Genomic DNA, 12,564 nt, shown 5'->3' on the forward strand with positions numbered 1-12,564 from the left:
TTGAGAAGTTAAGCGCTTTTAAGAGTGCTTCTGAGGTTATGTATTTTCCCTGCCATCTCTCCAAAGTTTTCCTTTCCTGTTCCTCTTTCCCTTCTCCATTGTCTTCATGATGTAGTAAGCACTGCATGGCCATCCAATCGCTTAGCTCACGCTCTCACTGTGGCATGTCAGGAGAGTGTGTGTGTGTGTGTGTGTGTGTGTGTGTGTGTGAGAGAGAGAAAATAGGACAGATTTTGTATTATTTTATATATTGGTCTTGCTTATGTAACTGACACTAAGTTACAATGAAACACTAGTAAATCTCTTTTTTTTAGCTATGCGTGACTGTTTCTCGTGGGTTTTTTTTTTTTTTGTTTTGGGTTATTGCAAGTTTATTTTTGTTTTTTTTGCTAGAGATTTTTACATTATATTTTTCCTACATAAGGCTACATAATAATGGGTCATTAAACAGTTAATTACAATACAAGTCTGCAAGCTCTTGCTCATGTAAGAGTTGAGAGTACTTTCTTACTGTCGACTGCCTCCCCAACACACAGTTGGAGTCGATCTGCGTGTCCGATATGCTGTTAACATGGCTAAAAAGAGGAATTTATTTAGACAAGGATGATGATACCTCTGAGAAGAGGAAAAAAAACTATTACACAACTTGCCATATTGGTTTAATTTTTTTTCTTTGATACATGAATAATAATGTATTTTGTAAAGTGTTACTTAGATTCATAGGATGGATCACTGAGGTTGTAAAATTGCTTTTAATTTTAGCATATGGGAGGAGGTGGTAATAACGTGTGTGTGTGTGTGTGTGTGTGTGTGTGTGTGTGTGTGTGTGTGTGTGTGTGTGTGTGTGTGTGTGTGTGTGTGTGTGTGTGTGTGTGTGTGTGTGTGTGTGTAGTAGCATATGACCCCACGCACTTCTGTCCTTCATACTAATCTGTTGTCACCCTTCCATCCATCCCCACCCATAGGCCATGGAGCGCAGTGGTAATCGCATGTCATCGCACACTGAGAGCACCAGTTTCTTGCAAACTTTAACAGGACGCTTGCCGACCAAAAAGGTAGAGACCCGACATCATGGGGGAGGAACCAAGCCCCTTCTCACCCTCCCTACACCTGTCTCGTCTGTGGATGCGTGCTTCTTGATTGGATGGAGTTTGTTGTAGTGCTTGTGGTCTTGTTGGATGCTGAGTACATGTTCCATCTCGTGGAGAATGCCGTCCAGTGATTGTGATGAAGGAATGATGTCGCACACGTGCTGTTTGGAGCCCGCTGTCCGATATGTCCCTGCTTGTTGGAGACTGTGTCTGAATGGGATTTTATATCCATGTGTATGCAGATGAACACCCACCACCTCCACCCTATTTGATCCAGGGCTCCATTCTTGCAGCACCCAAAGGGATTGTATGGCACAGGAGCACATTTTCTTTCCGTAGTAGTCGTTAAGGCGCAGTGGTGTATGCTTAAGTCTCTGAGGTGCATTTGTGGTGCGTGAGTTGGTAGTGGCGGTGTCTGATGGTCTGATGGTCTGCTGCTGATCCTCAGCTCTTCCATGAGGAGCTGGCGCTGCAGTGGGTCGTGAGCAGCGGCATTGTGAGGGAGGGAGCCCTGCAGCAGGCCTGGTTCTTCTTTGAACTGATGGTGAGTGTTTAAAAGGGACGTGTAGGGGGGAAAAAAAACAAACCTGTGCCCATTTTAAAGGGCACATCTTCTAAGCCACCTAGTCTTTTTAGCATTGCATCTTTTTTTTTTTTTTTTTTTGATACATTGACATTAAATTTGATGTATATTGTTTATAATAAACTGTAGATAATACATTGTAGGTTCTAATTTTTAATCACAGAAAGAACAGTATACTTGTATTTTAGGCCTCTTCCTTTGATGCAAAAGGAACTTATTTAATTTTTTTATTAATTGTGAAATTCAATTGATTTCAGGTAAAAAGCATAATCCACCATTTGTACTTCACTGACCGTCTGGAGTCCCCCAGGAAGAACCGCTTCCCTGAGCGCTTCATGGATGACATCACTGCTCTTGTTAGTACCATTGCAGGCGATATCGTCTCCCGCTTCCAGAAGGTAAGACGGCTAGCTTTAATAATTCGTTATTTTTAGATATTACTGTTGGGTTTCCAGTATATAATGTTCCTTTGTATACCTGAATATTACTATCGTTTAAAGGCAAACCTTGTATAAAGTTGTGGGGGTGTGGTGTAGTGGTGGTAACTTCTTATTTGAGAGAATTTGTGATTTTGTCTGATGGATTTATTTCTGTATGATCAGGATCTGGAGCTGGTGGAGCGGCTCAACACGAGTTTGGCCTTCTTCCTTAATGACCTGCTGTCTGTCATGGACAGGGGCTTTGTCTTCACCCTCATCAAAGCGTACTGGAAACAGGTGCCTCACTTTGCCTGTTTCTAACCTGGATTCAAATCTTCATCCATTGAAATGCTGGAATTTGTTTTTGGCTTTCATCTGTGGTCAGCTGGCCATGGAAACGGAAGGAATCTAGTTTGAAGCTGCGGTTCTCTTCCCTCCAGGTGTCCACCAAGTTGTACGCCTTGCAGAACCCCACGCTGGAGTCCCTGAGACTGGACTTCCTGAGGATCGTGTGTAGCCATGAACACTATGTTACCCTGAACCTGCCCTGCAGCCTGCTCACGCCCCCGGCCTCTCCATCCCCCTCGGTGTCTTCTGCCACCTCGCAGGTATGACGGCCAATCGGGCTCAGAGCCTGAAGTGGTGTGTTCTTGCCCCTCTCCTGCCTTTATCTCGTTCTGCTTCGCTTTCCTTCCAGAGCTCTGGTTTCTCCACCCATGTGCAGGACCAGAAGATTGCTAACATGTTTGAGCTATCAGTACCCTTTAGAGAACAGCATTACCTTGCTGGTATGGTTCTGACTGAGCTCGCCGTGATCCTGGACCCAGAAGCTGATGGGTCAGTACACTGGTGTGTGTCTTCTCATTTCATCCCCTCTCATCTCATCACTTTTCTTTCAACCCTGCCTCGTCATATATCCATCAACATATTAGACACTTGAACTAGTGTGCCTCTTGAAACAGCTGACTTTATGAACACGAAAAGCATTCCATATAGTTTCAGATGTCTCAGGAAATCCATTTGAAGCGAGCTGCTAACTCTTTTTTTTTTTCTCCTCCACCTGTACCATCTCTTGCTCTCTCTGGTTTGCATCATGGGAACTGGTGCCTATCGATGTTCACTTTTTGCATCGTTCCTTCCCGCTACGTGTAGGATGTTTGGCCTACATAAAAAGGTGATCAGTGTTGTCCACAACCTGCTGTCCAGTCATGATTCTGACCCCCGATATGCCGACCCTGAAGTCAAAGCCAGGGTGGCCATGCTCTACCTGCCGCTCATAGGCATCGTCATGGAAACCCTGCCCCAGCTCCATGACTTCACGGGTAGGTTTGGAAACTCTTGGAGTTCTGATTACTGTACTGAACACCAACAAGGCTGTTTATAATGTAGTGTGTTATTTCTCCATGTATCCAGGCATTGGCATATCAGCTAGAGGTATATAGCCTACTTTAGTATTCACAATGTGGAATATGCAAAACTTGACACACAGCACTGCTTGATTTTCATATCAGAAAGATTCTACTCGAACCGTTAATTTTTCATGTTACTGTAACTTTAATTTAAGCACAAGAATGTTGCGCTAAATTTATACAAAACATGGTGCATGTTTTCATAGCAAGGCATGCGATGGGAGTTTGCTGATGTGGTTTGACCCTTCTTACAGAATCCCATAACCAGTGGGGCCGCCCTGGTGGCTCAGCGACAGATGAGCAGGAAACGGAGGGCAACAGCATGATCAGTCAGACCGTAGCCATGGCAATAGCAGGCACTTCAGTACCACAGATGTCACGGCCGAGCAGTTTCCTGTTGAACCCACAGGTAATGCAGCCTAGCCTGTCGCTAGGGAGGAGTTTACCTTGCCTGGTTTGCATCTTTTAAAAAACGTAGTGTCTGGCATTGTTTTTTGTATATTTTTACAAACATACAGTGTCTGGCATTGTTTTTTAGTACCCAGTGTCTATATTTATATTTATTCTTTATTGGAATAAATCATCAATACTGTGATTCGAACAGAGTAGTCTGCTTTAATAAAACAAGCTGTAGCCAATTTGCTGAAGATAATTAGACTTCAGTTAATGTCATTTGACAGCTGCTTTTTACATTTATTGATTTATCCATTTTGCTCAAGGAAAAAAAAAAGATTTAGGCAGCATTTAATGTGTTTAGCAAGGATTCTGTATATTAGAAAGACTGATGTAATAAACACTCCCACACTGTCTCTTGCGCTCTCTCACGCCCTCTGCCTCTGCCCCTCATGCACTCGCGCTCTCTCCCTCCCTCTGCCTCTCATGCACTCGCGCTCTCTCTCTCCCTCTCTCTCCCTCTGCCCCTCATGCACTCGCGCTCTCTCTCTCCCTCTCTCTCCCTCTCCCAGGCCACCCGTCAGCATGGAACTTTCTCTCCTGAGTCCAGTCGCAGTTTGCTCATCTGTCTGCTGTGGGTGTTGAAGAACGCAGATGAACTGGTGCTGCAGAAGTGGTTCACTGACCTCTCTGTGTCCCAGCTGAACCGTCTGCTGGACATGCTCTACCTCTGTGTATCCTGCTTTGAGTACAAGGTCTCACACACACACACACACACACACACAAGCAGTTGAATTTCATTAATTTCTCCCCCTCAATATGTGAGTCAATTTATCATGATGTGAGATTAACCAGCTAAGGTGTTTTTTTGTTTGTTTTTGTTTTTTCTTCCTGTCCATCCATCTCATAAAAAAAGACCCATTTTTTGTTCATGCAGGGGAAAAAGGCATTTGAGCGCATGAACAGTCTAACCTTTAAGAAGTCTAAAGACATGAAAGCCAAGCTGGAGGAGGCCATTCTGGGCAGCATCGGAGCAAGGCAGGAGATGGTACGACGCAGCCGAGGACAACTTGGTTAGTGCTGGGGCTTGTAGTTTTCTGACTTGACTTAGGATTGTTTTGGGTAGAGTTCATCATGGAGTTTTGTTAAAACCTGCAACTTTCTCTCAGAGCGCAGCCCCTCAGGAAGCGCCTTTGGCAGCCAGGAGAACCTGCGCTGGAGGAAAGACATGACTCACTGGCGTCAGAACAGTGAAAAGATGGACAAGTATGACCACCCGCATCAACCTTTCATGGTTTTCATGATCATTTTATTTTCAAGTTACCGCTTGCTAATTAGAGGCTGCCCCCTTTTTTATTGGCTGTAGTACTACATCCCATTAGCAGGTCTTTAAGGATTTTAAACTCTGTTAAATTAAAAATCGAATCCTGACATGTCGTACCTTAAGACCGGTGGGAATTGCGTTCTGGTTCGTGGATCTCCCTCCTTATGTGTAATGTGCCTGTTCATTCAATATATCCATCCATTACTACATTTTTTTGTGTCCTTTCAGTTCAGCCAGCGCAACACTTTATACTTCATTAACCATTTGGTATGAAATAACCCCTCTATTTCACCTTGTTCTTTCATGCACTGTGTGTTCAGGGGCCACAGATCTGTCAGGTATTGTACATCTGGAGTGTGCTGTGCTTTAAAACGACCCCCTCTGCTACCCTGCCCCGGAAGGGTTTCCTCCTTCCCTCCTTCCTCTCCCCTGCTCTTACATACTGGTGCTTGGAGTGGTCAGTTTGGTGTTGGACTGTTGTGCCTCTATAACTGCTGTCAGGGGCTTCAGTGTGCTTGGGGATTGGTGTGGCTTTTGTCTGCTTGGGTGGTGGGCCTTTGTCCTTATCAACCAGCATAAAGAGAGATCTCCCTCTGGGGTAATATGATCTAGGCTTGGCTCTTTTGACTGGGTCAAAGGCGCTGCTTTACGATGTATAGCCATAGGCTGTGGCAGACGTTCCTGTGGCGGACATGTTTGTGTAGTTTATCTAATGCTCTGCAAATCTCCGACATGCCTCTGTACTCGGCTTCTGCAGTGCGGCCGTGCGACTCTGCTAGTGCCCAGGGTGTAGGATTATATGAAGTTTATGATCATCAAGGATCGTTACAAAATAAATCAGATTGTCCTCTTATGCCTGTCTAAAATCTCCTGGTTCACACCCCACATGAGAAGAAATCAGCAAGCTAGCAATAGCAGTTCTTAGATGGTTCAACATGATCTTACAGTATCTGGAATAGTGCAGTTATTACCAATAAATAAAGCCTTTTTTGCCCCATCTTAGTAGTAGATTTCCCCCCCCCCCATTTTATCTGTATTTATCTGTCATTTTAGACCACCATAATACAGTATAGTATTATCCTAGACAAAATGCCCTGTTGTTTTAAGAGGCATGTCTGTTAGCATGTTGGGCCCTGATAAATGTTTCATTCTGCTTGGGTGTCTGAGTGTTCTGTGGTTTATAACCCAATTTCTGTGTAGCATTTTAGAAACAGTAATACAGATGGTGTAATACTGGTCCATCCGTCTGTTGGAGGCTTGGAGTAATTGATTGTTTTGTGTTTATGGTGGTGATGCAACAGATGGGAACATCACAGATGTGATTACTGAGTCAGGTAGATCATGCTGTGAATATCGTGTTGAGAAGCTTTACACAGTAGGGTTCTTGAACTGCTGAGCCCTGAATCAAAGCACACGGCTGGTTGTTCAGTCAGCGGGATTGGAAAACCACCTCGACCTGTCGTGACCTCTGTTAACTACCGAGGCTCGTTTTCAAATGATTGGGCGTTAGTCGGGATGTCTGTGTGAGCGAGTCTATAACCTGCCCCCTAACTTTCCTTGTGCTGATGCTTCCTGATTCTACCCTCAAATCTAGCTGTAAGCTAGTTCCTCCTTGTAATTGGAGCGGTGTCTAAAAGCCTAGAGAAACCACGGTTGCAGTGGCTTTGTCTAGAAAGAGAGATGTGTGTTTTTAGTCATTTTACAAAAGTAGCTGTGAAATTTCACACCTTTTTGGATTTTCTTTTTTCGATTTTGATACTTTTTGATGCTTTGCTTTTGCCATTGCTTGGTCTTCATGTGTTACTAAGGGCTCATGTTCACCAGCAGTGATGAAAATAAGCACCTTTTGATGCAAATGAACACATTGGTATGCCTACCAATCCGGTAAGAGCAGCGAGTTGTGTAGCTTTGTTGTTCTGTTTCATGTGGTTACAAGTGATTTTTAATTCTATATTATTTGTTCCATTTTGGTCTAAAACGCATTGTCCAGGTGTACTGCCTGTACCAAATGGTGTTCATACTGCCTACAGCAACAAAGAACAAGATGAACACGAATCTCACATTTGTGGCAGTACTTTGAAAACTGTAACAAGTATGACTGAATTAATCTTGTTTCGATTTGTGATGAGCATTCTGGAGTAGTGCCTCCAAAATCAAATGCGTCAAGGGCTACCTAAACATCGCCTTATTTATTTACTAAAATAAGCCATCTGTTAAGTTTTACAACAATATATTTCAGCACTTTATGTGCATGAACTACAGCGACGTCCTTGACATTTGCCGCTTCAATAACACGCCCGTTTTTCTACTAGCCGGGCCTAATAAGAGACCATGCTTGACCTGGCCAGACGAGGATACCCCTGCCGGCAGACAGGCAGCTTTATTTGAGCTCTTTGTAGACAAAGCCATTGTGAGCTGCTGGAGTTGGAAGGCAGCTCGAACATGCATAGCTGTACATCCTCCTGCTTATGGCACACCGCATCAGCCTCAAGAGTTCTCCCCAAACTCCTGTTTAACCGGCGCCCACGGCGGTCCCCTTTTTAACACGGGTCCCTGTGCTAGGGGTGGCAGCTGCTACACCCCTCGCAGCACTGTGTCTGCGAGGCCCTGGTGCGGTTCGTCCCATACTGACGTGTGTGTGTGTGTGTGTGGCCTCTTTTTAAATGAGTGGTGTGCTGTGCAGGTTTAAGGAAACCGTACTGTGCAATAGGAGAAGCCAGGATCCCTTAGTAGTTAGGTCTGTAAGTTCAGTAGATGTTTGTATAAAATCCTCTCACGGGCCCTTTGTACATCTTCACTGGAAGGCATGCATAAAGCATCTCAAAGGGACAGGTTGCCTTGTCTGCTTTGAAATTAATTGGAAGCAGCTTAGAATTGTTTGAGACATCTCCTGTGCTTGCTACGTGTATGCTGTGTACACTTGAACATTAGGTACAGAGGGCTACTTTTAATGTCCCTGGACCTGTGAACACACAGACATAGCCTTCGTATAATCACTTGAATGTCTGTGCAGAACACGCTATTGCATTCAAGGGGCGCCTTCACTTTATCGTAAATGTAACGTAAAACAGTTCTAAAAGTGCCCTTTTCACTTTGGCAGAACCAGGGCTGAGCTCGAGCATGAGGCACTTATAGATGGCAATCTGGCAACCGAGGCCAACCTCGTCATCTTGGACACTCTGGAAATCATAGTGCAGGTAAATATTTCAAAAGCTGAACCACACTCTTTCATGGATGGTTCAAGTGGGCATTAAACATGGTTCTGTTCAATCGCTACTTTCTGTTTAGACCGTGTCTGTGACCGAGTCAAAGGAGAGCATTCTGGGAGGAGTCCTCAAAGTCCTGCTTCATAGTATGGCGTGCAACCAGAGCGCCCTCTATCTGCAGCACTGCTTTGCCACGCAGAGAGCTCTCGTCTCAAAGGTGAGCACGTGCTCACACGGTGGCCTGGTCTTTTTCACCGGTTCTCGGAGGACACATTTTGTGAGCCATTACATACAAAACCCCTAAAAGCTTTGCGTGTTGCTTAACTGGTTTGTTTCTGCGCAGTTCCCCGAGCTGCTGTTCGAAGAGGAGACGGAGCAGTGTGCTGACCTGTGCCTCCGTCTGCTCCGCAACTGTAGCAGCTGCATCAGCACCATCCGCTCTCATGCCGGCGCCTCCCTTTACCTGCTCATGCGGCAGAACTTTGAGATCGGGAACGTGAGTTCCGCAAACACACTTCAAGTGCTCGTTTTTTTCATTCTCTAAAATAAATTTTTATCTTGGGCTGTAAGAGTTGATGTAGGTGTTCTCCTCGGGCAGACAGAGAGACAGTATGACACATTTGTGTGTATGTGTGGGTGTCCTGTCTGCGCCTGCAGAATTTTGCCCGAGTGAAAATGCAGGTGACTATGTCCCTGTCGTCTTTGGTGGGCACATCCCAGAACTTCAACGAGGAGTTCCTGCGACGTTCACTCAAAACCATCCTGACCTACGCTGAGGAGGACCTAGAGCTCCGAGAGACCACCTTTCCTGACCAGGTCAGTCCCAGACTGCCTTTGAATCTGAGATGTTCTTTATCTATGGTTTTATTTGACAATTATTAATTTTTAATTTTTTCCCCATTTCAGGTGCAAGACCTGGTTTTTAACCTACATATGATTTTATCAGACACAGTAAAAATGAAGGAACATCAAGAGGATCCAGAGATGCTTATTGACTTAATGTATAGGTACAGATTACAGACTTCTTTAGTGCTAAAAAGAACACACAGTAACTTTTAGTCCTAATTTTTGAGCTTCTTTGTGTGTTGTAATGCAGACAATTTGCAAATAACTGAGTTTGTCATAAAACAATGTAAATTAAAAAAAAAAAAGTCATCTACACGTACATACCATAACAGTCAAGTGTCTCTTTGAAACGTAGAATTGCTAAGGGCTATCAGACGTCTCCTGACCTGCGTCTGACGTGGCTGCAGAACATGGCAGGGAAGCACTCTGAAAGGAATAACCACGCAGAGGCGGCCCAGTGCCTGGTCCATAGCGCCGCCCTGGTGGCAGAGTACCTCAGTATGCTGGAGGACCGCAAATACCTGCCTGTGGGCTGTGTCACGTTCCAGGTACCCGGTCTATCCGCAGTCACCGATCCGTGCTGGTTTTCTTTAGAAACGACTCGCGTTTATCCACGTCTCTCTCTTTCCTTGGCCTCAGAACATTTCATCCAACGTGCTGGAGGAGTCCGCCGTGTCTGATGACGTGGTCTCGCCAGATGAGGAGGGCATCTGCTCAGGGAAGTACTTCACCGAGGCTGGCCTGGTGGGGCTGCTTGAACAAGCTGCAGCTTCTTTCTCCATGGTGAGGAAGACGCAGTGCGGGTTTTTCGAGCCCTAATGAGCACTGCGCAGGTGGCTTACTAAAGAAATACTGCAGTTCCCAGCAGGCAATGATTCATGTTGGTGGGCTACATTTAAGTGACCTTGGTTTCACTCACTCGCTCTGGCTGCAGGCTGGCATGTATGAAGCGGTGAACGAAGTCTACAAAGTGCTCATCCCCATTCACGAAGCCAACAGGGACGCTAAGAAGCTGGCCACCATTCATGGTAAACTGCAAGAAGCCTTTGGCAAAATCGTGCACCAGGTAAATGCTCAGACTGTCTGATTGATTGTCTGATTGTTCTGTGGCAGTGCTAGTGGGACCATTGTTGGTTTTAACCCTTGTTGGTCAATGAACTGGCTGGCTGTCACAGATGACATTAGGGCTTTGGATTGAGATATTATTAATGACCCACATCTACCAAATTCACTGTATGTTTGAGCTTATTCATTCTGTCTCCTGTCTGTACATACGTACACTTACACACGGGAAAAGATGGTTATGTACACAACAGTGCACTTGAATGTTTAACCTGTTTCCAGACTGTGTAGTCAATTAAAGAATTACACGTGCTTAAGGAATTAAACATCGTGGTTGGATATGAATGTGACACATTCTCATTCTCACTGAGGCGCACTGTAAAAGTACACTTCTGCCTGCGATGCCTTTTCCACTGGCACCCACAGCTGATATTTAACACACTCAGGTGTTAAATGAAAGGTGCTTTGCATGTGTAGGAACTTGTTCCCAAGTGTGGAACGGTGCTTCCCATGACCGCGTTCAGTAGGCCTTGCGTGCAGGCACAGCTGGAGGGGTGTTGCATGGGGTGTTGTGAATAATGTCCTATGGGAAAGTATATCCGTGACTGCCCATAGCGGAGAGCCGTGTTGAGCTTCTGCAGGGTTTGACTGTGTCTGTTTGTTTGTTGATTTGTCCTGTATCCTTTCTGTCATACAGAGCACTGGCTGGGAGGTAGGTGGCGAACCTCATGGTTAATGCTTAGCCCACGTGTGCAAGCTGTGGGCGTATTATCCTGGCACTCTCTGCTGTGAATTCGATCCATTAACCTTTTTTATGGACATTTTTTTTTTTTTGTTACTCTGTCCACCCCTTCATTCTCCGCCCGTGGGACCGCTGTCGGCGCGTGTTGCCGGCAGCAACCTCGTCCCCTCGTTACCGTTTTCTCTTTTTTCTTCATCGTTTTCTCTCTCAGTTCCTTTCTCGCCCGAGGAGAGGCAGTGCTGTTAACATTGCTGATTTTGGCAGGACATGCATGGGATCCGCCATGTTACACTAATGATGAGTTGTTGAGGAATGCATCACTTAATTTGCCTCATCGTCCTCATTTATTCTCCGTCTGCTTCTGTCTTCCATTAGCACTGGCCTCGACGCGAGTCATCACAATGCACAGGGTTCGATTTATTACTGACAGCCTAAACAATACCCACCACCAAGTGAAGATTGGATACTGAATTGGGAATATTCTGTCCAGCCTGTTTGAACTCTTAATTTATAGTAGTTGAATACATTCCACATTTTTTTTTTTTCTCTCTTCTCTGGGTGCAAGATCTCACAAAGATCAGTTAGCGTGCTCTTTCAGGATGTTTCTGGAATTCAGCAGAGCTAGCCGCTTGCTTTTTAACTAGAACTAAATCGACCCCTGAGTTATAGTTTTTGTGTCTGAATTGTCGTGTGTGGCTTATTTCTCTAATTGTTTACTGCATGATACAAACCAGCCATTTCCTCCTAAATGGACTGCATAGCATGAAGCCGTCCTTTCCCATAACTGCTTGCGTTGTGGGGTGACGGGGAGGCCTGTCACCACTCCTCCCTCCTGCTCTTCTGTTTTTCTCCCTCCTACCTCAATGCATGTGTGCAATGTTGGGGGTTCTTCCGTGTTTTGTCTCTGTTTATGTTGGAATTGAGTTATTGTGTTCAGTCATATTGCTGTTTTTGTTTTCTGTTTGTGTCTGTGTGTGGGGTTTTGTTTTTGTTTGTATGTTGGCAAGGTTTCTGGTTCCCTGATTAAATGTGTTTTTTTTTGTTCTCTCCTTTTTTCCCCGTTGCCCTGGTTGCTGACCCCTCCTCTTCCTACTTTAATTGTTGTGTCTTGTGGTAAGTTTCTAGTTTTAGGGTTTATTCCTTTTGCTTTGATAATGAGAGTACTGACTGCAATGAACCAGAGCTGGGCTGGGGCGCTTCGGACAGCTGAGCCACTCATGTTTTTTAGGCACACAGTGAATTGTCAGTATTTTCATCCAGTCCATGGAAGGTAGGCCTGCTTTTGGCTCAGTATGGAGTTGCATTTGATTGGCACACAAAATGTCACCCACTCCTACTCTTCACTGCAGACGTCTTGTCTGTATGCCACCCGAGCACACTGGCTCCCTGGCTCCTCTCCATGCTTACCATCGCACTGAGTCGTGCTGGGCCGAGCCAATAGCTAAGACTAAACTGGTTTGGTCTGAAGGAGGTGGAGGCCATTCAGACG

The 12,564-nt window shown here is 45.2% G+C and overlaps 1 protein-coding gene across 20 annotated transcripts in view; it reads left to right on the forward strand.

Moving 5' to 3' along the window:
* The window catches only part of dock7 (dedicator of cytokinesis 7), a 41,648-nt gene that overhangs the window by 25,254 nt on the left and 3,830 nt on the right, over positions 1-12,564 (forward strand). For 3 of the 20 annotated variants that reach the window (XM_035524634.1, XM_035524626.1, XM_035524631.1), the window contains 20 exons: positions 966-1,055; positions 1,540-1,635; positions 1,932-2,072; positions 2,277-2,390; positions 2,534-2,701; positions 2,791-2,930; positions 3,246-3,415; positions 3,757-3,911; positions 4,468-4,650; positions 4,833-4,968; positions 5,065-5,161; positions 8,320-8,416; positions 8,508-8,642; positions 8,769-8,921; positions 9,083-9,241; positions 9,332-9,432; positions 9,627-9,819; positions 9,911-10,054; positions 10,206-10,337; positions 11,031-11,045. In XM_035524634.1, coding sequence (XP_035380527.1) covers positions 966-1,055; positions 1,540-1,635; positions 1,932-2,072; positions 2,277-2,390; positions 2,534-2,701; positions 2,791-2,930; positions 3,246-3,415; positions 3,757-3,911; positions 4,468-4,650; positions 4,833-4,968; positions 5,065-5,161; positions 8,320-8,416; positions 8,508-8,642; positions 8,769-8,921; positions 9,083-9,241; positions 9,332-9,432; positions 9,627-9,819; positions 9,911-10,054; positions 10,206-10,337; positions 11,031-11,045 — 2,619 coding nt within the window. Of the gene's footprint in view, positions 1-965; positions 1,056-1,539; positions 1,636-1,931; positions 2,073-2,276; positions 2,391-2,533; positions 2,702-2,790; positions 2,943-3,245; positions 3,416-3,756; positions 3,912-4,467; positions 4,651-4,811; positions 4,969-5,064; positions 5,162-5,539; positions 5,558-7,902; positions 7,957-8,319; positions 8,417-8,507; positions 8,643-8,768; positions 8,922-9,082; positions 9,242-9,331; positions 9,433-9,626; positions 9,820-9,910; positions 10,055-10,205; positions 10,338-11,030; positions 11,046-12,564 lie in introns of all 20 variants that reach the window. The other 17 variants (XM_035524637.1, XM_035524627.1, XM_035524632.1 and 14 more) reach the window with 12 other exon arrangements.

The sequence above is a fragment of the Electrophorus electricus genome, chromosome 3 (assembly GCF_013358815.1).
Source record: "Electrophorus electricus isolate fEleEle1 chromosome 3, fEleEle1.pri, whole genome shotgun sequence".
NCBI classification, from domain to species: Eukaryota; Metazoa; Chordata; class Actinopteri; order Gymnotiformes; family Gymnotidae; genus Electrophorus; species Electrophorus electricus.